Below are 25047 nucleotides of genomic sequence, written 5' to 3' on the forward strand. Positions count from 1 at the left end.
GTTTTTTTAATTAACAGAAAGAAGTTTCTTCCAAATATAGGCAACAAGAACACAATTGTCACTACAGATGTAGTAGTAACCTCATCTACTTTCACAAGGCTATGTTAAATTAAGTAAAGATCATTTTTTCCACAACGGTCAGCAAACCTATGATTAATTTGTTCCAAATTTAGTAATCCCATCAAATATGAAAATTTACACATTTAAAAAGATTAGAAATAGATTTTAGACAAGACTAGGTCAGGAAGATTAAATTATTCACCCATTGCTAAGTTGCATCCCTTTGCGTTTCCTAGCTTAGATTTTTCTGTGCCCAACAAAAAACAGTAATCATAGCTTCTGTTAAAACTACTATCACTCAGAAGGTAGAACTAAACAACTGCAAGGAAGTTATTCTAGACAACCTTCTTATCAATTTTAAAGACGAAGTATCAGGAAATCATTTTTCATATCACAACAAATCTTTTCACTTTGGAATTGGAATGTCCATTAACATTCATATTAATGCATTTGTAATTTAGTTTTACTGTCATAGTCTTTGAGGTTGGGCTGGTACCTGTTATGATTGGTTGACACATTTGATTTCAACTCTATGTATGCAACATAGACATTGTAAGTACCCCTCCTGTACTTCAAGAAAATTTAATCACTTCCAAGAGAGGCTAGGAGTCAGAATTAGAGTATTTTCCCAACTGACAGGTAATACCATAGATCTTTCCTTTGAAAAAAGACAGCATGTAGGAGGTAACTGCTCTATTTGAAAAGAGACAGGTCAAGAAAACCACCATCCTTGGAAATACTCAAAACTTGACTGGAGACAGCCCTGAGCAATTTCATGCAACATCAAAGTTGGATCTAACTTTGCAGCCAGATCTATGGTGAGTATCAGTTAAGCTGGGGATTGGAGAAGACCAGATGGTAAAGTCATGTTCAATCTATGATTCTGTTTATTTGGAGGAATTAGTTTAAGTCAATATTTTTTGTTAAAATTTTTTGAGGTATTTTTCTTCTACAATAGCTTGTTCCAGAAAAGTGGCATAAATACTATAGCATAGAAAATTTTCCTTGAGTAGGACCTCAAGGACCTCTGCCACGCTGGCAGACAACAAATCAAAAAACTGTTCTGCAGTTTTGTGAAAAACATTCGTGTAGCCTGTTTGTCAGTATTGAAGTGAAAGGAAAGAATATGTGTAATGTGAAATAGCTGGTGTTGAGGACAACATCCACAGCATACACATCTTGGGGATTTTAGGTTGGATTGGTTTTATCCCAATCACGGGCACTGAATGCTCATTAGCAGTTTGGAGCACATCTTCCAATGTAGTTTCATCAAAGAGGACTGCAATTCACAGTTCATGGTGCAAACCATGAGGCATCTAACAATAAGCAGGCATCATCCATAGATGTGCTTCTAAAATGCACTTTTCATCAGAAATATAATGCTAATGTAAGTAAGTCCAAAGGGGTGAAATTCAAAGTTGTTATATCCCACAGGAGATGAACAGGCATTTAGTGAAAACCACAATAGCAAACATCATGACAGTACCCTACTGAACACAGAAGTAATTTCCTATGTCTTTAATAGTGTTACCTAAAGTTTTTCACGTGATCTTCCACTCCTGAGAGCCGAATAGAATGCTGCAGTGCATTCAAGTAAGTCAGAGCTTGTGTTGAGGATCCCCAGTTCACATCTGTTGGAAGATTTGAAGTTCCAATATTTTATTAATAGCTGTTCATTGTAAAACTACATGATTACAAAATGAATGCTGAATACTAATGGAAAACATAGAAGCTTTAAGCTACATATGGGACATTCTTCACTATACTAGTCAACAAACCCTACTGCTTAATAGGTAACTCCATTTAAAGACAACATTGCTATATAACTTTTAGCAAACAAGTTAGAGTTTGATATTTTACAATTGTATGAAGAAAGAATTGAGATTTATTTCCCGCCAGCGTTTCAAAGATTGTGATAACTTCAGAGTCAAAAAAATAACATTTCAGGAAAACATGCTGTGCTTATTTATTTTAGGTCACAGCAAAGGACAAAGTAGTATCAAAACATTGCCTAAACAAAGGAAAATACTTTCCGTGAAGAACTGCTAGATTAAGGAGTTTCACATCCTTATAGAAGTGATAATCCAGAAGGAAGGAAAGTTCCCAGTATCCTCGCTATTTGATAGCTATAAAGAATTTATCATCCAAGAAGTTCATAATATTCACAGCCCAGGATGTAAGGTTTTTCCCTATTTTCAACTTCAGGAACACTTTTTGGTTCAGTTCTGCTCCACCTTGCCCTTATGATCATACAGTACTCTTAGAAGAGGGAAGAAAGTGTATAAACTGTTGTTCATAACTATAGGAACGGTTTACTGAAAAAACAACCATCACTCAAATCCCTTTTCAATTTCAGAATTTAAGGAAGCATCCTCTTTCATTTCCGATGAAAACATAACATGCTTTTCTAGTGCCTTTGTTGCTGCAACCCAAGCTCTTTTCTGTATGGACCTCTTCCTCCAATTCTCATTCAAACGTATAAGTACAAGGAATGCATCTTGATAATTTGGGAGGAGTGGCAACAACAGCAGTGATTATAAAGGCATAATTACATTTCATTACAACTAAAATGCTTGAAACAGAAGTTTGAACTAGCTGGCCAAACAGGACTAAGTTATCTTTTTTTTCCCCCTAAAGGCCAAAACGTCTTCCCTTCTTCTAACCTTCCTCTTCCCTGCCCCCGCAACCAAAAGAAACCCAAATACATACCTGGTTTCTTGTAGGTGACATAAATGTAGAGTCCAAGGACTATGACATATGTTAGAAGTGCTGCCCACCAATTAATGACAAACATTACAATGCAGCACAGAATTGCTCCAACAAGAGAAATCCACATATTGTAGTATTTGAATGCAGGGCGCCAACCTGGTCAAAATATAATTCGGAGAAAAGTGGGGGGGAATTAATTTATCACCACTACAAGAGAAGGCAGGCCCTATTCCTCTTTTCCTTCCCTAGCATTGTGCATCACATTTTCATGTGAATGTGTGACAGTTTCACTAATGCACAAAATAATGACTTCAGCACATTTACACTTTCAATTTTCCAACATGTTTCAAATGAATTTGCAGTTTTCTTATATAGATACATAAATATTCCTAATTTTGCCCTATAAAAGCACATCTCAAAAGGAAAGTTTGAGGATGCTTGTGCCAGTATGTCTATTGAATCAGGCTACAGCACCTTTAGCAATAGCTTGCCTAAGAATTCATTTTTGCTTTCAAAGGCAGTATAACATGAATCATCAGCTCATGACTCGCTCTCTCACGTATCGCTAACTGTTTCTAGTTGCATATTTTTACTATTTGGCCAGAAATTTTCACCACATGAAAAGCAGAACAACAGATATACCCAAGTATATCTGTCCAAGTAGTTTGACTTGGATATGTCAAAATACTGGACTGTCAATGTTTCACATACTTATTTAGAATCACAGAATGGTTAGGGTTGGAAGGGACCTTAAAGATCATCAAGTTCCAACCACCCTCAGGGACACCTCCCATTACAGCAGGTTGCTCAAAGCACCATCCCACCTGGTGTTGAACTCTTCCAGGAATGGGGCATCCACAGCTTCTCTGGGCAACCTGTTCCAGGGTCTCACCACCCTTTACCACAGTAAAGAACTACTTCCTAATTTCTAATCTAAATTACCCTCTTTCAGTTTAAGACTGTTACACCTCCATCCTATCACAACACCCCCTGATTAATGAGTCCCTCTCCACCTTTCCTTTAGGCCCCCTTTAGGTACTGGAAGGCTGCAATAAAGTCTCCCTAGAGCCTTCTCTTCTCCAGAATGAAGAACGCCAACTCTCTCAGCCTGTCTTCATAGGAAAGGTGCTCCAGCCCTCTGATCATTTTCGTGGCTGTCCTCTGGACTTGCTCCAACAGCTCCATATCTTTCTTATGTTGGGAGCCCCAGAGCTAGATGCATTACTCCATGTGGTATCTCACCACAATGGAGCAGAGGAGCAGAATTACCTCCCTTGACATTTTAGCTTTCCTAACCTGATCCCTGGCTGCTTGGACAATTTCTCTGTATTCATCCCAGGCTACTTGTCCTTGCTTCCACCCTCTGTAGGCTTCCTTTTTGAGTTTGAGTTTCTCCAGAACCTCCTTGTTCATCCATGCAGGCCTCCTTGCATTTTTGCCCGACTTTCTCTTATTTGGGAAGCACCTCTCCTGAGCTGGAGGAGATGATCCTTGAATATGGCTTTCTTGGGCCTCTCTTCCCCACAAGGCTTTATCCCATGGTACTCTCCCAAGCAGATCCCTGAAAAGGCCAAAGCCTGCTCTCCTGAAGTCCACAGTAGTGAGTTTGCTGTGTGCCCTCCTCACTGCCCTACAGATCATGAACTCCACCAAGCCAAGACTGCCCTTGAGCTTCACATTCCCCAGCAGCCCCGCCTTGTTGGCAAAAACAAGGTCCAGCATAGATCCTCTCTCTCCTCATTGCCTCTTCTATCACTTGGAGAAGGAATTTATCATCAATGCATTCCAGAAACCTCCTGGATTGCTAATGCCCTAATGTGTTATCCCTCCAACAGGCAGCAGGGTGGTTGAACTACGCCATGAGGACTAGGGCTTGCAAATGTGAGGCTGCTCCTATCTGTCTATAGAAGGTCTCATCTGCTCCATCATCCTGGTCAGGTGGCCTATAGCAGACCCCTACTGTAACATCATCTGTCCCTAGCCTCCCTTTAATCCTGACCCATAAGCTCTCAGTCAGCTCCTCATCCACCCCTACATGGAGCTCCATGCACTCCAGCTGGTCACTGACATAAAGGGCAACACTCCCTCCTCATCTCCCCTGCCTGTCCTTCCTAAAGAGCCTGTATCCTTCCATTCCAACACTCCAGTCATAGGAGTCATCCTCTGTGATGCCGGTAAGATCACAGCCCCGCAGGGATATGCATGTCTCTAACTCCTCTTGTTTGTTCCCCATGCTACGTGTGTTGGAATAGAGGCATTCAGGTTGGTCCCCCGATGAAGCTGACTTACTGGAGTGGCTAGTATTCCTTTCTGCTGCACTCCAGGTGCTCTCCTACTGACGCGCGACCCTTCTTCAGGCTCTAGGTATCTATTTCTGGTACTGACACTGAACTGGTAGGAGTGGGAAGGATTGAGGTTCCCCTCCTCTAGCAACTTGTCCCGGTTTGAGGTAAAACCGATCAATTTTGTGTTCTGTAACTTTGCATTTTAGTTAGGCCTTTTCTAACTCTCTGAAATTAACGGCATATTGTGGAGAAAATTGTTCCTTCTCAGAGTGATAAGACCGATGTTTGTGCTACACGCCAGGGAATGGTATGCAGAGAGGCCCTTGCTTATACTTATTGCTATAACAACCAAGGTCAGCCAATTTTCGTTATTTGCCCCTTAGAGGGTCAGAAATGGAAAAACGTAGAGGGGTCACATCTGTGGGGAGGAACGGACAAGACAGGTGACCCAAACCTGACCAACAGGGGTATTCCATCCCATCTGCCCCATGCTCAGTATAAAAGCTGAGGGATCAAAGGGTCAGCTCTCTTCCTGCAATGGCCGACGTCCAAAGAGGCTATTGAATCAGGCTACAGCACCTTTAGCAATAGCTTGCCTAAGAATTCATTTTTGCTTTCAAAGGCAGTATAACATGAATCATCAGCTCATGACTCGCTCTCTCACGTATCGCTAACTGTTTCTAGTTGCATATTTTTACTATTTGGCCAGAAATTTTCACCACATGAAAAGCAGAACAACAGATATACCCAAGTATATCTGTCCAAGTAGTTTGACTTGGATATGTCAAAATACTGGACTGTCAATGTTTCACATACTTATTTAGAATCACAGAATGGTTAGGGTTGGAAGGGACCTTAAAGATCATCAAGTTCCAACCACCCTCAGGGACACCTCCCATTACAGCAGGTTGCTCAAAGCACCATCCCACCTGGTGTTGAACTCTTCCAGGAATGGGGCATCCACAGCTTCTCTGGGCAACCTGTTCCAGGGTCTCACCACCCTTTACCACAGTAAAGAACTACTTCCTAATTTCTAATCTAAATTACCCTCTTTCAGTTTAAGACTGTTACACCTCCATCCTATCACAACACCCCCTGATTAATGAGTCCCTCTCCACCTTTCCTTTAGGCCCCCTTTAGGTACTGGAAGGCTGCAATAAAGTCTCCCTAGAGCCTTCTCTTCTCCAGAATGAAGAACGCCAACTCTCTCAGCCTGTCTTCATAGGAAAGGTGCTCCAGCCCTCTGATCATTTTCGTGGCTGTCCTCTGGACTTGCTCCAACAGCTCCATATCTTTCTTATGTTGGGAGCCCCAGAGCTAGATGCATTACTCCATGTGGTATCTCACCACAATGGAGCAGAGGAGCAGAATTACCTCCCTTGACATTTTAGCTTTCCTAACCTGATCCCTGGCTGCTTGGACAATTTCTCTGTATTCATCCCAGGCTACTTGTCCTTGCTTCCACCCTCTGTAGGCTTCCTTTTTGAGTTTGAGTTTCTCCAGAACCTCCTTGTTCATCCATGCAGGCCTCCTTGCATTTTTGCCCGACTTTCTCTTATTTGGGAAGCACCTCTCCTGAGCTGGAGGAGATGATCCTTGAATATGGCTTTCTTGGGCCTCTCTTCCCCACAAGGCTTTATCCCATGGTACTCTCCCAAGCAGATCCCTGAAAAGGCCAAAGCCTGCTCTCCTGAAGTCCACAGTAGTGAGTTTGCTGTGTGCCCTCCTCACTGCCCTACAGATCATGAACTCCACCAAGCCAAGACTGCCCTTGAGCTTCACATTCCCCAGCAGCCCCGCCTTGTTGGCAAAAACAAGGTCCAGCATAGATCCTCTCTCTCCTCATTGCCTCTTCTATCACTTGGAGAAGGAATTTATCATCAATGCATTCCAGAAACCTCCTGGATTGCTAATGCCCTAATGTGTTATCCCTCCAACAGGCAGCAGGGTGGTTGAACTACGCCATGAGGACTAGGGCTTGCAAATGTGAGGCTGCTCCTATCTGTCTATAGAAGGTCTCATCTGCTCCATCATCCTGGTCAGGTGGCCTATAGCAGACCCCTACTGTAACATCATCTGTCCCTAGCCTCCCTTTAATCCTGACCCATAAGCTCTCAGTCAGCTCCTCATCCACCCCTACATGGAGCTCCATGCACTCCAGCTGGTCACTGACATAAAGGGCAACACTCCCTCCTCATCTCCCCTGCCTGTCCTTCCTAAAGAGCCTGTATCCTTCCATTCCAACACTCCAGTCATAGGAGTCATCCTCTGTGATGCCGGTAAGATCACAGCCCCGCAGGGATATGCATGTCTCTAACTCCTCTTGTTTGTTCCCCATGCTACGTGTGTTGGAATAGAGGCATTCAGGTTGGTCCCCCGATGAAGCTGACTTACTGGAGTGGCTAGTATTCCTTTCTGCTGCACTCCAGGTGCTCTCCTACTGACGCGCGACCCTTCTTCAGGCTCTAGGTATCTATTTCTGGTACTGACACTGAACTGGTAGGAGTGGGAAGGATTGAGGTTCCCCTCCTCTAGCAACTTGTCCCGGTTTGAGGTAAAACCGATCAATTTTGTGTTCTGTAACTTTGCATTTTAGTTAGGCCTTTTCTAACTCTCTGAAATTAACGGCATATTGTGGAGAAAATTGTTCCTTCTCAGAGTGATAAGACCGATGTTTGTGCTACACGCCAGGGAATGGTATGCAGAGAGGCCCTTGCTTATACTTATTGCTATAACAACCAAGGTCAGCCAATTTTCGTTATTTGCCCCTTAGAGGGTCGGAAACAGAAAAACGTAAAGGGGTCACATCTGTGGGGAGGAACGGACAAGACAGGTGACCCAAACCTGACCAACAGGGGTATTCCATCCCATCTGCCCCATGCTCAGTATAAAAGCTGAGGGATCAAAGGGTCAGCTCTCTTCCTGCAATGGCCGACGTCCAAAGAGGACCCTGTCAGTTCATCTGCCTTTGATCCCCATGTGTTCCTGACTCCAGAGCTGGAATCCTGCTCCTGTCCATCACCGAGTCCAGTCTGGGACTTCCCCAGTGCCTGATGGTGATGGGACTGTCATCCTGGGAGCTTGATATGGTTTTGTATATATGTTGTATCTATTTCATTATTTTCTTCTCTTTTATTTTAATACAATTTTTTGATTAAAGTTGTTTAGTTAATTCTAAACTTTTCAGTCTCCTTATCGCTTCCTCTCCTCTTTTAACTCTAGTTTGTCACAAGTTTATCCAAAATCAGGTAAACACACACACACCCTGACTAATACATCCAAGATTAAACAGCGTATTACACATAGAACTGTTGTGTAAATCATTATACACACACTCTGGCAGAATAATATCTACTATTTCAGCCATGTAAGAAGCTGTTAAGGGCATTATTTCAGTACAAATGCATAGTGAACTGCGTATGATCTACATTTGTTTTGCAAGTACTGGGTTTTGGCTTATTCATGTAATCTAACTAGCCTCCCACACCAAAGGCTATAAAAATGTGGCAATGGCACCTGCAATTCCAGTTTCTTCTGGACTGAAAGGATAAACATATTAACAGAGAAATCCAAAGGCAGCAAAAGGGTTATTTCTTGATCACCAGATACTGAAGTAGCAAGAAAGGTTTCTTCAAGAGTTTCTGAATAAACACTGAATTATCTTGTGTTCCATGACAAAATTAGTAGCTCCCAAGTTCTACTGGATCACTCAGTCCTCAAAATTTCAGAAAACCCAAGCACCCCGTTACACTCATAATTCAAATGCACTACGACAGCCAAACAGGTATTTAGTAACTGAATTAAACATCAATTTATATTAATACCTTCTAAATTGTATTTATGCATAAAGAAATTGCAGGCTAAACTCTCACCACCAAAATGTAGTTCCTACCTGGAGATTTTGCAAGAGAAGCATGGAATACAGAGAAGTTAATCAAGGCATATGAGGCCAAGAAGAAGTTAGAAATAATTGGAGCAATGACGTTCAGTTCAGCTGTAAAATCAAAAACAGAGAAGGCTGTTATGAAAGATATCATCCAATGGCTTTGTAAATTCCAGATAAAAGCAAGTATGCTACAACCAACTCATTTTCTGATAACTCTGAGGAGAAACAGTTCTATTCAACAGACAGAGCTAATATCTTAATGGTCTTTTATTTACTAAGCTATCTTTAAGAGTCAAGAAGTGTAACCTTCAGTTTTAAAAAATAAATGTTTTTCCAGACTACCAAGTGTTGAAGGACAGCTGCTCTTGAAGCACTATGTACTTTCTCAAAATAATTCACTGAGAAAGTTTCTTTCCCACGATGGCTGGATCAAACACCAGTGCATCTATACCATGGGTTCAGAAGAATGTCAGAAACAGTAGACAGAGCATTACTACATCTGCTATAGGTATAGCTTGGTTCTCAACAACTAAGAACAAGACACTGTTAAGTTTAAGAGACCATCAACTACGGTGAATGACAGTAGTAGACAAAGTTAGTGTGACCAATATGACAAACATGTTCATCTGCCTGCACTTAAAATGAAAAGTTGCATTAATAGTACTAGTATGGTGCATTACTATAGACCAGTACTATCACAACAGTGATAGTAGGCTCTCTTTAGTAAAAGAGATGGAAGCACCTTTCCTTGAGGCAGCATGGTAAAACACATTTAGATGTGTACTGTTACCACCAAAAAACGTGATCAAAATGCAGGGTGTTCCATGTTAATCTGCAAGTTTCTACTTGTAATCAAGTTTCCAGTCAGCATGCTGCAGTAGGGACATCATGTGTATACCTGTGCCTTAAGCAGACTCGGGGGGGGAAGTATGAAAGAGCAAACTGGGAAAAGAAGTTTAAAAGCACTGGTACAGGGCTCACGGATGGACAGAGCACAACTAGTTTGCCGTCTACACAGAGCACATGTAATTCTACCTAGAGTACCTTTGGTAAAAGCAGCACCACCACTCATCTCTACTGTTTGTAACTTAACAGAAAAACACACTTTAAAAAGTATTGTTCATGCAAGCTTGCCATTTACTGAAGTTGTTTGTAATTATTAAAAATCTGAAATAAACTTTCATATTTACAAGATACAAAATCTCTCTACCTCAAGCAAAATATGTATTTTTATTGATTGATATTGTCTAACATGCATTTATTAAGAAAAGTGCACTAATGGTATTGTTCAATTCAAAGTTATTGCAGTTCTAGATAGAGTTCTATCTATAAGACAGGAAAAAGTAACCCTCAAAATAAATAGATTTAAAATTCAGGCTTTGAAGCAAGCTGTGCATTAGACCTCTAGGTCATCAAGTCATGATATGAACAGAATGCCTCATAAAGGACAAAAGGATGTTGAGATTTATTATAATTTCAAACTAACCAATTAGTATGAATCCAAGAGCAATTAAAAACGTTAGAAGATATCCTCTCAGTGGTTCATTGTTCTTCCCATAGCCTTTACCAAACATCTGAAATGCAGGATAAATGTTGTCCTTGCACAAAGCCTAAGAAAAAATAAAATTCAAGAGTCAGCATGCATTTTGATCAAAATATATTCTTACTAATGGTTAAAAATGCTGTATTCCACTGGGTATTATCTTCATAGAATCATAGACGATTCTACGGAATGGTTAGAGTTGGAAGGGACCTTAAAAATCATCAAGTTCCAACCCCCCTGCCATGGGCAGGGACACCTCCCACTAGAGCAGGTTGCTCAAAGCCCCATCCAGCCTGGTCTTGAACACTTCCAGGGATGGGGCATCCACAGCTTCTCTGGGCAACCTGTTCCAGTGCCTCACCACCCTCACAGGAAAGAATTTCTTTCTGATATCCAATCTAAACCTCTCCTCTTCCAATCTTCCTGAAATAAGGTGGTTTTTAGCCACCAGGTACTAACTCTATTTTCAGTTATCTTTGCAACTTGACATTTTGCATTTCCAGTATTCTATCCTTCAGTGATTTCTATCTATAAGAACAAGCTTTGCTCTTCTGTAAGTAACTGACCATTTTACTTTACTGGTGTCTTACAATCACAAAGAGTCTTTTCTTTAGAGACAATGTTTTCCTCAGAAAGTGGAACGTTTGACCAATGTACACAATAGTTCTCTGCATCAATATTTGTGTTTCTATTCTGCAACAAAACACCTTCTATGTTTGACTCCATACTGAACTTTTGGGAAAGGTGGTCATAAAGGACACTAGAGTTTTACCCAATTAAAGAGATTAAATGGTTAAAAAGAAGATAAAGTAAAACACATCCAGGAATTTAAAAAAAAAAAATCAATTTAAATGATGGTACACAATTATTTTGATAATGTATTCTCTAAGTATTAAGATTCCACATGCTGTCTCCTTCTATGATCACTTTGAGAAGTGAATTAATCTGTTATCTTTGTATGTACTCCACTGTATGTACAACGAAAATAATCTAAAAGAGTTCGTAGATTCCTATAATGTTAGCTTTACCATAACTCATCTCTAAACTCAACAGAAAGACAGAGCTCTGGAACCAATTACAGTCTAGCTATGTTCCGCAACAGTAACACAGTGTTTTCCCATTCTAAGCAACAGGCAAACATTAGATCAATCTACTCATGTCAACTAGTATGATTCATGATGGCAGTGTGTCAGAGTTCCCTTCCAAAAATTCTAGTTCAAAAGTTAATTGAAATTATTCTTTAAAAGATTATGGTTTGCTTCCATACTTACCTGGAAGATCTTAGGTGCACTCACAAGAGATGCTAATGCAGAAGACAGGGTGGCTGAAAAAATACCTGCAGAAATCAATGGTGCAAATCCCGATACCATGCTCATTACCTGAAAGCAAAATAATTATTTTTTTTAAAGAATATGAAAAAGTGTACAATACAAATGGATGGCAACATTAACTATGCAATCAGGGAAATACAATACTCCATAGCCTCCACTTCACAGCTGTTTGAATATCATGCATTCATACCAATGAATGAACTAGGAACAAGTCAGGGGATATAAAAGGATCCTCATTTCAGCATACCACAGGGTGGATTTTCACACCATACATATTGCAACGATATAGTTCACAGGTCATAGAATCCTAGAATCATTTTGGTTGGAAGAGACCTTTAAGATCATGAAGTCTAACTGTTAACCTAGCACTCACAAGTTATCACTAAACCACATCCCTTGGCACTACACCTACACATCTTTTAAATACCTCCAGGGGTGGTGACTCAACCACTTCCCTGGGCGGCCTGTTCCAGTGCTTGACAACCCTATTGGTGAAGAATTTTTTCCTAATATCCAATCTAAACCTGCCCTGCTGCAACTTGAGGCAATGTCCTCTTGTCCTATCATGTGTAACTTGGGACCTGGCACTTGGCCTACTACTAAAGACTGAAGTAAAGAAAGCCTGAAGTACCTCAGCTTGAGTTGTCTAGATCAAACTTACTAGGTAGGACATGCTCTCAGAAACAATGTAGAGATGACTGATGAAACTATATTCATATTCCTAGGGCTAAATTGATAATAAAAATTAGTGGTTTTCTCCAGATCATATTTACAAAGACTGCCAGGTCTCTCAGTCAGTCATGTGAATCTCTATGCTACATCAGGTTTCACTGGTCAGTTCAACCAGTTCACTTTACTACACATGCATCAACTTCTTGCAATTTAGTTCTTACAACCTACTCAGATTTTACATTCCTTTTCTAGGTTCTGTTCATTGCCTCCATTTATTTACCTTATTTTATTTTTTTAATATTACATCTGTTATATAAATTTGAGAGAATCCGAGTTAGACTGATGCAGATAATGTTTGTCCATTTTAAAAGTCAGCAGTTACCACTTAGATTACTAACATAAGAGACATTAAGAAGCCACTTCTAAGCTAGGGGGACAAAAGGGGAAACAGTTACACCAGAACCAGTATGCCATGGTGTTAAAAGACCCCTTCCTCCCGATCCCCCAACACACACATTACAATCCAAACCTCATGACCACAAAATCAAGAAGTTTATGCATTCACTGAAATTTTCATCCTTGAAAGAACCCCAAGAACTGGAAGGACAGATACCTAGTAAGAATTGCTCTATTACCACTGATGTGGTGAGAGATATATAGTTGCGGCTGCTGAGGGACTGATTATGTTTGATTGGCATTTACTGTTTAGACAATTTCTTAAATTTCAAACACTTGGTATAAAGAAATATCCTATTTTGACTATAGTTTCAGTTCTTTGGTCCAGTCATTGTGGAGCAAGAAAAAAATTCCACACAAAAACCATGCAGCGAGTTCTTTAAAGTTTGATTTTTTATAAGGAATATGGACAAAGCATTGTTCAACTTCCCCTTCCTCTTACTTTTTACAAATCTTTTACATCAGCTTTCCTTTGTAGGACAAATGTTTTAGCAGAACTTCCACACTGTTCCTGAAATGGAGCTTCATGCTACTTTCTACTTTTATCCAAAGTTGGCCAAATTCTGCATTCAAACTACCCAAAGCTACAACTTATTCTAGGGAAGTTCCAGGCTGAAGCTACAGAGCCCCAAACAAGTTTCTGAAGTTACTCTTCTACAAGGTTGACAGCCTGGGCACACAAATGCCACTGACACTGGGCAAAGAAATGGCTGAAGCCTGCAAGGACCTGCAATTCATTTGCATTGACTACAACAGAAACTAAAGATGGTCTTTCCATACAAGTCAGACAGACTGTCTCACCAACTGATCGTAATTTAAGTTTCTCACCATCATCTAAGCTTTCCACAGGTAAATCATACTACAAGTCAACCATTTGCTGCCCAAACACATTCAAAACCTGAGCTAGGCAGCTCTAACTCCAAGCACTAACTTCAAATCAATTCTTTGCCAGAATGTCTGAATGCAGCACAAAGTGTACCAAAGTGATAAAGTCATCAGGCTGTGCACACAAGTAAACTGGCACTTTCAACCTCAGAACCTGCATGCTTACAAGCTGCAAGACAAATACAACAATCTTTTAGGGATTCATTTACATTTGTGAAGTATTTGTTCATAGTTATTTAACCCAGAGAAAGAAGTTAAGTGTTTCTATGAAGACTATGAGAGGTATACAAGCGTAGAACCCTCCCCCTTCACTGTGACTTGCATAAAAAAACCTCTCTCCTTACAGCTACCAATCAGACCTACTAAGTTGAAGGTAGTTTAGTTAGAACATGGACAACAGTTTATCTACAGGTAGACAGCCTCTCATGCAAATGATTTTCTTCTGACATCTTCTGAGAAGACAGAATCAGGCTTTTCTCAGAGATGCACAGCAAAAGCTATGAGGACAAAAGAAAGAAAAAAAAAAAAACACCAGCAAGGGAAAGTCCAACTGGGTATTAGAAAAACAACATTCCAGAGAGAAAGGGGCTAAGCATTGCAGAAGGTTACCCAGAGATGCTGTGCAGTCTCCATGACGAAGTTTTCAAAACCCCAACAAAAAGCGGGCCATAAAGGGCACTGCATTCTCTATGAAGCCCCTGGCCTTGAAAATGACTTTTCCTATTGGGAACACATTACTTTTTCCACAAAGAGAAGCAAGAATAATCTGGGAACTAGAAATACTCTTCAGACCAAATGGTAACTAACTAGAATGTTACTGACTGACTTATTAGAATTACAAGCAACATTTACAATAAGGAACCTTATCAAAGTTAGGACTTAAAGAAAAAGATAGTCAGAGGAAACCAGTTCTATGTTATTCTCAGCTGTACATTTGATGACATACTGGGTCCTTTCAGCTTAAACAAATGGAGTAAAGTCACCAGATTTTGCACAGTAATTATTCCTACGAGAGTGATTCTGAACTGCTTCCAAATACAGACTTTTTCTAAACCAGAAAAAAGTAACACCACACAAATAATCAAATTATTCCACTATAAAAACGTAATTTACTCTAATAAAATGGTTTGTACTGCAACATTATCACAGCATGTACAAAATCAGCTTTCCAGCCAGACTTGCAGGTCACCCTAACACACAAGTAGTTCATGTAGGAGTATGTGTATTCCACATACTTATCAAAACCCACAAGCCAGACACCTTTTTCATTAGTGGATTTCAGCTTAATCTCTAGCCAACTTCTTCCATGATTATTAGAAAAATTTATGGCAAAGATGGACTACCACAAAGCAATTTAAAGTCAATTGGCAATAAGTATGTTTTCCTTGTTTTCTTCAAACCCCTACAAACAGTTCAGGGACATCCAATTACCCGTGAAGTAAAGTTAAGACTATGAATTACCCCATGACTTCTAGAAGATTTTTAAATACAGTACCATTAGGTTTTATGAAAATTCACAGCATTCTTACCATTAAAGAGGATACTGTGACAAATACATAAAACATTCTTAGAAAGTTAATCTTCTCAGACACTTAAAAAATTAAGGAACAAGTTATTGACAGAGGCTACCTGTGATTACTGTGCGTCACTACTGAACGAGTACTTCTGTCCGTATCACTGAGTGAGGACATTCGGTTATCTGAAGGGAGAAAGTTGCAGTCCACCACCTAACCTAACCAGTTTACTCAGGAGAGGAGTAAATATTTATAGCATAGTTACATTGTTATTCTACATACTAGTTAGACTGTAACACTTAACTATTCCAGATAAATCTTGCCTTTATGGAGAGAGGCATTTTTAGCCTATCACAGAATTGTCAGAGTTGGAAGGGACCTCTAGAGATCATCTGGTCCAACCCCCCTGCCAAAGCAGGATTGCCCAGAGCACATCACTCAGGACTGCACCCAGGCGGGTCTTGAGAATCTCCAGAGAAGGGAGGTATGATTTTTCTTATTAAGTAACTCAAAAAAAGAACAAACACAACAGCCAATAAACAGATTTAGGAGAAAGTTTTATACCTGGAAATTGTTCATCAGCCCATAGTGACACCCTGTCTCACAGGATGAGAAATCATAGTTTAATTTGCAAGCTGCAGTAGTGCAATTTGTCAGCTCAGTGACAATGGTGTTATTAATGTTTCCTGTGGCATCTCGAACAACACAGGAACCTAGAGTGGACACAATCACAAAAAAAAGAAAGGCATTAACATACTAAGTCTGAACTTCAGTACATGTGTCAAGCTCAATCTTCTTTTCATGTAACATATTCTCATGGAGCACCATTAAAACATGGCATTTACACTTTTAACACATTTCAGTATTAAGCACGTTTTCACTACAAAGAACAAATACAAAGAAGCAAACTAACTGCTCTCTTGCCTGAGATATCTCCAGTATTTGAATACATCTGAGTCTAATAATAAGAAGAAAGTCTTAGCACAGAGGAAAACAATGTCAATGGACTTGCAAAAGTTTAGCAGCACAATTTTAACTCAACTTATTATTTCTGCGAATCATGAGTTTCCATGTTAAGTCTTTAATTGAAATTACTATTAAGCACCATCGCTTGATTTTATAGTTTCTCTTTTTTGTCAATTTTCCTACATGAATGCATTTTTGTAGTGTATGTATAGATGTACGTAGACAGGTGTGCATAGTTTTGCGTTTACTTCTTTTCCAGTCAATATGGCTCAGGCATTCAAAAAAATTAAGAAGTTTGTCATGAAGGCCTGTTGCAAAACGAACCCACACAGTCCCATTCCTACCACATTTTTTAAAAGTTTGTCATTTAAACTGCTGTCTTCAATTCATCTATGATTATTTGTCGTTTCACTGCTCAAGAAAATGCTGAAGACACAGCATTTCAGCCCTTAAGTACTAAGAAAAGTACTTTAAAAAAAGAGTACTGAAAAGCCTGCAAGTCTTGTCCTTAAAGGTTTTTTGTCTCAATGAACAAAACAAACCAGAGTAGACTAAGGATTACTTAACATTCTGTGGTTTAATAGTTGAGGCAGTCAAACTGGACATCAGCAAATATCTCCAGGAACAAGAATTAAATAAGGAGTGAGGAAGAGAAAAGGGAAGTCTGCAGAGCAGTAGCCAGTAGAATTCCCTTAATTTGGTCTATTAGGAACTTGAGTGACAATGAGGTCTTTGGAACAGAACCACGTGACTACTGAGGACCTAAATTACTTGCTCAATAAGGAGGGTACATATGCACTGAAAGCTTAAGTTTCTCCAATAACAATCCCTGTTACCTATGTGATTTGTCTCTCAATGGTAAAATGAATTCCTAAATACCTATACTGTATTTCGATTGCTTCTGAGCCTTTAGAACTTGATTAACAGTCCACGGTAATGCCTAGTCCTGGTGGGTGGATATTACTAATCCTTCCACTTTTCACATTTATTTTTCAGTTACTTATTCAGCCCAACTGGTTAAATTTCAATAAGAATTTCCCATATTGATCACCTGCCTTAAACTTTTCTTTAAGTGGGTATGTGGAGTGGCTGATTTTTGTTGCTGTTCTGTTTTAAATGGGTTTAAAAGCCCTATATGAAGTTTCTTCTCTTCCACTATGCAGATATTTGCTACAGCCATTCACGCAGTATATAATGGATATGACAATATACCCACTGGTTAACCCATTTGTAGATAACATTTTGTTGGTAATACATTGCAGTGGCAGGCCCATTCAGTTGAGCAAATTAAATAGCTACTGTGCACCATCACAGCCCTCTTCCTCATTCCCTTTTTCATAATTCACATCCCTGGCTTGCAGGTCTTTCACACATGGAGTCAAAGTATGACAGAATGGGACAATGACACTATGAACAAACTTAATGTCAGACTTACTATGAGAGAATGCAGAGCAGAAGCCTGCTGGAGAGGCTCCATTCTCAGCAGAGGATACTTCGATATAACTAAGAGTCCAGGCATTTTGTTTAATCCTCATTCAGAAAAGTTTTATTTATTTATAAGACCCTGGCAATTTTCCCTAAAACCCTCTAGGTGGCGTTTCCAGTAAAAGCAGGATTTCACCTTTTCATAGGCATTTATAGGCATGTTCCTGCCAAAGTCAAATGAAGCTTTGCCACACTATAAACCTGGGAAGGTTAACAGACCATCTGAACGAAATTATCTCCTAACTACATGCAACCAGCAAGAATTCCAGAGATACTACCCTGAGTCCTTCAAACTGCAGTTGAGAGTGCTTAACTTTCTGCAGTGCTAGATGCAGCTACAGTTAGGCTCTCACTAATAATTTTTACTTCTCTGTGTCTTAACCCTACTCAGAATTTTGGGTTTTTTATTAGAGCTTCCCTTGCTTTTAAAGCAATAAATGTTGTTCTTTGAAACACATCTTTCAAGAATTCTGATATAAAAGCTGCTTATGCAATCTTCATCCTGTCACCTGCAAATCTGAATTAGTCTCTTGCTAAAATATGAGACTGCACACTTTCTCCTCAAAGCTGTTATCTTTTTGGAATACGCTGCCTAGCTCTAGCAGTAGGACTAGCAATTTTCCTCTTCTAAGCCTTCTCCACACAGTTTCTTAACCCTCCTACTTACTACCGAGCATGCAAATACTGAGCTAAATTCAGAACATAATCTTCCCCAGACATGACTACTCAGTGACATTTACTAGTCCCTTCAAAGTTTTAATGACTTGCTTATCACTACTCTGGAAACTGACAGTGTGGAAAGGAACAGAAGTATGTGTATTTGTCCAGTTCCTGATCCTCCTCCTAAAAGAAAAGCTGCAATTTCACTCGTGCCAATTTCTGACTTCTGCAATAGCACTGGCCTTTTCCAACTAGGAGAATTCCAAGTGTAAGTTATAGGATGCAGATAAGGCAGGACATTTCTGATGCACTGAACAGTTGGTTTTGCCAACTGTTCCTTTCACAATATGAAAAATGAGGTTTTTCATGTTTGAAAGATGATCAAAGTATTCCACTAACAAATAAATATTAATAAGCTTTTTTTAATCTCACATGGGTTCAAGTTCTAAAGTATTCAAATTTAGTAGCAGAGGTCTATGCAGTCAATCTAATTAGGTGGCAAGCATAGGTCATTATGCTGCATAAAGCACAATCACTACAGAGCAGCTATTTGGCAGAGCTACAGTACAGTTAGCCAACAGAGGCAGACTAGCAAGATTGGTATCTTTGGAAAGGAAGTATCATTAGTGCTAAGATCAATGGTACTCTTCCAAATGAGAATTTCACTCAAAAGGCAGCACAGCTAAGATAAGGCAAGGTCTTTCACAGTAAGCAAACTGATCACTGCTGCCAGAAAGTAATTTATGTCACATGAATGAAAATATTTCCAGTCATAGACAAAAAATACATGAGATACAACTGCAATCTTATGTTCCTAAGGTTACTAGAATAGAATAATTTTATGGGTGGGAAAAACCTGGCTGACCGCTGGTGCTCTAGAATAAAACTGACAGCATCAAACCCCAAGGCACCTTCTAAAGAGAATTTCAACCACTGTGGGGTGACAAAAAACAGGGAGAGGTAATAAAAGACTCAGATCAGTCTACAATTGTTTCTCCTCTTTCCTCATGAAAATAAAACTACAGAAAATGCTTCTGAACATGACAACACTTCTGAAAACGGGCTGGCCAGATAAAGGTGCTACTCGCTGTCCTCTCTCTATTGGGGAATTACTGCTCATGCACTCCCACCAAAGAGCTGTTTGATCATCCCACAGTTCGCTTCAAGGAAGTAACTGACTACTATCATCTTCAAACCAATACAAGTGCTTGTAGCAAAAATTTTATGAAAACACACTTTTCTAATCCAGGGATTATGTCACTACTAAATTATAAATCTTTTAACATAAATAACTGCAACAAGTGAGGAAATATGTATATAAAGTCTTTTGTCATCTTCAGTCTGAAGCAGTCAGTATTCTTAGAAAAACATCATGAATTTTAGGAAATTATGAAACTAGCTGAAAATTGCACCTCCAATAAAAATTAGAAACCTCTGGCTATTATTTCCCCATGCATGCTTGTCAATTATATAATGGCTTTACATAATGAATTACACAATGCATATCAAAACACACCCTCAGAATGAATGTGAAAGGATAAAGTTAAAAACATTCTCTATTTACCTACAGATACTGCAATTCCTGCGTAAACCAATGTAGTAATTAAGATGGCCAACAACGTTCCTTTAGGTATGGCTGACTGAGGATCCTGAAAGAAAAATGTCAGTGGACAGTGATGACAGACATAAATGTACACTCAATGTTTGTGAACAAGATTTGCTAATTCATAACTCACCGCAAGATCACCTGAGATATTTGCACCAGCAAGTATGCCAGTTGCAGCAGGGAAGAAAATTGCAAATACAGAAAAGAAAGTTTCCTCGTCTCGGAAATCTGGCCCAAAATTCTCCATAAATATTTCAGCTGTAGAAAAAGATTTAAGTCCATCAATATTCATATAGAAGCTACAGTATTAGCCCAGTCCACCCATTATTAGCTCCATCAAAAAGCTGAAAGTCACAGCTCTACAGACTTCTTAAAAATTAAGCGTGGAACATTTAAGTCCTAATTCAAAATTTTGACTCATAGGTCAACATAGTAATTAAATTGCTTTTACAACCAGAAGAAGCACTTACAGTATCATCCAGCTTTTTCAAATTTATTATAATCCATATTAAGCAGGCAGGACCAAGTTTTAGCACAATATCTTTAAGGAACTAAACTGCAGAAATTTCAAAGAATCAGGAAAAAAATCTCTATAGTTAAAAAGGACTATAAGCTGTTTAGATGTTTAAATTCTTACAGCATGTCTCCTCTTTGCAAAAATAATGTTACAATATTAACTGTTCCAACATACCTTTATAACCAAAGAAACCTTTAGGCTTCTTGCTATCCAGAGGAATAAATGTGCCTATGATGAAGTCTCCAATAGCAAGTATGAGGATCACCAGTAAGACTATCTGGGCCTGAAACATAATAATTACAGTCAGACAGAAGAACTTGTTCTTTCTCAGTTTCAAGCTTCAATGTTGTGTTCCAAAATGCAAATATTTACTTTATTCCAAATTCACCTTAGTCTACTCAGTTTGTTTTCCACAAATAAATAAGGCAAGCTGGAGAGAACATGTACCAGCATTTTTAATAAAGAATTATGAATAATTTGTAAGTTTAACACCCATTCAAAAGAGAATCTGTTATTACAATACACCTCAAAGTTATACTTCTAAAAACAACATACTTGTTGAGGGAACTATTTTCTCTATAAGCCTCCCAGAAGGAATGGATTTGAGTAGACTGAAGGAGTTCACAAGAAAAGCACTAAATGCACACAAATGCTAAGAGTATTACCTTGTTAACCATGATCCTACTACTTCGCCTTATACTTTAGTATGTGATATTTACTTTACTAAGAACTGTATTACATCAGGCATCAAATAGGTTTTGTTTGTTACTTTATGCAACAGACTATTTTGTTACATTCTCATGTTCTTAACTATTATTTATGAAATCAAATTGCAGACTACCACAACTACCCGTTAGTTTCTAGTCTTCTTGAGACTTTTCATTACAACCTAGATTTTTATCCACTGCTCAATAAAACCATTATAAACCCCACACTTGGAATAAGAAGGAGTTTAAACCATCCAACATGTCAGAAGCGTAAAATAAGTAAATCTACACATTGAAGAGATGGCTCAAGTTTTACGTTTAGATAAGCAAACACAGTGGCCTGTTACCTTTTGTGTCATTTGATTCCTTATAAAGTTATATGCCAATGGCTCTGAGGAAGCTATTTTCAGTTCTACTGTTTTTTTTTTCAGGCCTAGGATCAGCACTTAATATGCAGTAGCACTGCAGCATTGGTGATTGTTACAAAACAAAATTTTCAGTTCACATAGCCTCATAAGAAAACAGAGTAGTACAGCAGCAAAGAGAGCATGACAGCCAAGAGCAGAGTTTGAAGACCACCTCAAGAAACCAGCTTGGGCATCCTATTTAGATCTTGCCTTTGCCAAGCCTAGAGAACAGGTGAAAGGTGTAAAGATTCAAGTTGGGTGTTACAGAAGTCTTCAGTAAGCCCAGAGAACTCCACATGAAGTTACCACAGAGCACTTGCCACACGTGGATTTATCCGGTAACAAACCAAAGCTTCTCCCTGAAGCTAAGAGCGTTTTCTGAATACCTTCCTTACATTCAAAGTCTCAAAGAACAGGCTTTTAAGACAAGGAGCTGAGTGGCAAGAGAACACAAACTCTGAAACGTCATCTTTTTAAGTAGGCTTCCCGGGAATCTCTCTTAGCTTTTAGACCTACTTCAAAGGCACTGTTACAGACTCCCCTTGTCCCATTTTAAAAGGCACTCTCTAAGTCATGGGGGAGACATAGGAGATGTAGATACTTTAATGAAGAGGGAAGTATTAGTGTTTTGCTATGCTAAGCTGTATGTTAACCCACATGAAGTGCTTGCTTGACAGGTTCAGTTGCTTACCATCACTCCTACTTGCCTTCTTCAAACTAACCCAACAAGCCTTGATTTTTGCACTGAGCGCAGGATTTTTGAAAGCTACCTATTTCCTAATAAGGATGATGGCAGTGATACCACAGTTCACGTTTGATACAGAAGCATTAAACAGGGGTACTTCTATGCTTTTATTATTATAGAATTGATTATGCTACAGAGCAAAAGCCAGATACTTCTTGTGACTGTGACAGCAGCCGGAGGGTTAATAACAACCAATTCATGCAAAGGAAAAACTAAACAGTTGATATCAAGAAGGACAGTATTGTTTGAACTCAGGTGCATAAAAACACCATCACAAATTGAAGTTACAGACAGCAAAGGAGTACCTGAGAAAGGTAAACCATTTTTACAGAAGTGTTCTCTTCAATTTAGAAGTACACGCAAAAGTACATTTCTGTAGATTATTTTCTCCCTGTGATAGATCCAAGTAATGCACTTGATCTTGACTTCCTCTTTCTATGATCCCTAACCCTCTCTCATTTTGTTTATCAGTATCATCATTTTAATGCAGGAGCATAAGAACCTGTTACTTAAATGAAGAAGCTCCTTCAGTTGCCTGTCACTGCAGAAAATACAAGGTGTTCTGAAGCAAATATCAAATGAGAAGTGAGACCAAGTGAGGCTCTTAATTATATTTGAGCATACCATGGATGGTTATTAAGAAAAGCCTGCCAGGGGCAGGAAACAGCGAGAAAGGTACACTGCCTCCTAACATAGAGCAGAAAGTTAATAAGGCAAGCTCTATATTAAAGTATCCTAGGATTTGTACGTGTTTGTTTCCACAATCAGAGTTGATCCAAGTCCCTGAAGCCACAAGATAAGGAAAGTAGGTTCCTCCTCCTACACAGTCATCACCACCCCTGTCCACAACCCTCCTCCATGCTGGGCCTAGTGACTGCATCACACTGTTTGGCTGTTTTGAAGCGAAAACAAAACCAGAAGGGAGTGGAAGGTAAGAATACTGGGTTTGAGTTAGCAGAAACTACACAAGTTTAAACTGGCTTCAGCTCCGTCCCTGTATTTTCCATCCACAGAGCTCATCTGAAGCTCCCAGCGAGGAAAATTCCCGTGCTAACGCTCTTTACTTGTGCTGTGCACTGTTAACCTACTTGACACTGGTATTATGAGTAGATTATGCTGATTTTTAGGTTCTCATAGATGCTTAAGCTTCCAGTGGAGCTAAGTGATCTAAGGTCTGAAATGTTGTCCAGACCTACGCATGCTATCACTACACAGCAGTTACACAGAAACCGCTCACTGACTGATTTCTAACACACCATGCATGCAGTACTGGGTGCACTGAATATACTAAAAATAAATCAAAAAGCCGAAGTAGAAAATGGAATCAAAATTGTGAAGCAGAGAAAGAAGAAAAGGTGACAGTTGCTTACTTTTGCCTCCCATTCCATTCCGGCAACAGAAATACCCAGCAATACCACCACTGTGATAGCCCCTATGATTCTGATGTCATTCATTTCATCCACCATCAACGTTCCATTTTCCTAAGAAAAAAAACATACAAAAAAACCCCCACAGTCATATGCTTTATCAAGTAGTTATGTTCCCGACTGCAGAATATTAACTCTAGTCTAAATAAATTACAGTCAAACTTCATACTACAAATTTACTCATATGAAAATCCCTGTATGGACACAAGTACTTTGGTTTCTGCCTTGTTTTAATACACTGAAATTTCTAAATGGAAACTGTAATTCCCATTCATAGCCCAACCCCTGAGAGAGTCCGTCTTCAACTGCCAGAGTTAGATTAATCAGCAAGGCAACTAATATGATCTTGCACCTATACATGAATCAAAAGAATCAAATGAATCAAAGGCCAGCAGGGTGAGAGGTGATTCTGCCCCTCTACTTTGCTCTGGTGAGACCCCACCTGGAGTACTGTGTCCAGCTCTGGGGTCTTCAGCACAGGAAGGACATGGACCTGCTGGAGCGGGTCCAGAGGAGGGCCACGAAAATGATTAGAGGGCCTGAGCACCTCTTTCACAAAGCAAGGCTGAAGAGAATCAGGGCTGTTCAGCCTGGAGAAGAGAGGGCTTCGGGAAGACCACATTGCAGCTTTTCAGTACTTGAAGGAAGCTTGTGCAAAAGGCAGGGACAGACTTTTTAGTAGGGCTTGTAGCAATAGGACATGGGGTGATGGTTTTAAACTAAAAGGAGGAAGATTCACACTAGATATAAGGAAGAATTTCTGTTGGTTTTTTTTTACAAGGAGAGTGGTGAAACACTGGAACAGGTTGCCCATGGAGGTTGTAGATCCCCCATCAGAGATTGGGCAGAGCTTTGATCAAACTTATCTAAGTAAATGTTCCTGCTCATTGTAGGGGAGTTGGACCTTTAAAGTTCCCTTCCAAGCCAAACCATTCTATGATTCTATGACTAGATGAAAAATGAAACTTGAATAGATAACCACTGTCCTTTATATAACCACTACTATCCATATACCTTGAGCAGCTCCACAACTGTCTCTGCAAAGCCAACAACATACATTGCTACTGCAACAGCATTGGCAAATGCAAAAATCAGACCTATGGCACCACCAAACTCCGGTCCCAGACTTCTGGAAATTAAGTAATATGCACCTCCTGAAAGGAAAAAAAAAAAAAAAAAAAAAAAA

At 39.5% G+C, this 25047-nt stretch overlaps 1 protein-coding gene across 2 annotated transcripts in view; it reads right to left on the reverse strand.

The window, feature by feature from the left end:
• SLC12A2 (solute carrier family 12 (sodium/potassium/chloride transporter), member 2) overlaps positions 1-25047 on the reverse strand; it is a 64461-nt gene that overhangs the window by 15464 nt on the left and 23950 nt on the right. For both annotated transcript variants that reach the window (XM_014954801.1, XM_014954800.1), the window contains exons 5-15: positions 24876-25015; positions 23805-23915; positions 20750-20858; positions 20189-20316; positions 20017-20101; positions 15906-16054; positions 11755-11862; positions 10427-10550; positions 8947-9048; positions 2770-2925; positions 1592-1691 (exon numbers count right to left, since the gene is read on the reverse strand). In XM_014954801.1, coding sequence (XP_014810287.1) covers positions 1592-1691; positions 2770-2925; positions 8947-9048; positions 10427-10550; positions 11755-11862; positions 15906-16054; positions 20017-20101; positions 20189-20316; positions 20750-20858; positions 23805-23915; positions 24876-25015 — 1312 coding nt within the window. The remainder of the gene's footprint in view (positions 1-1591; positions 1692-2769; positions 2926-8946; positions 9049-10426; positions 10551-11754; positions 11863-15905; positions 16055-20016; positions 20102-20188; positions 20317-20749; positions 20859-23804; positions 23916-24875; positions 25016-25047) is intronic.

This window comes from Calidris pugnax, unplaced genomic scaffold (assembly GCF_001431845.1).
Source record: "Calidris pugnax isolate Ruff unplaced genomic scaffold, ASM143184v1 scaffold157, whole genome shotgun sequence".
NCBI lineage: Eukaryota > Metazoa > Chordata > Aves > Charadriiformes > Scolopacidae > Calidris > Calidris pugnax.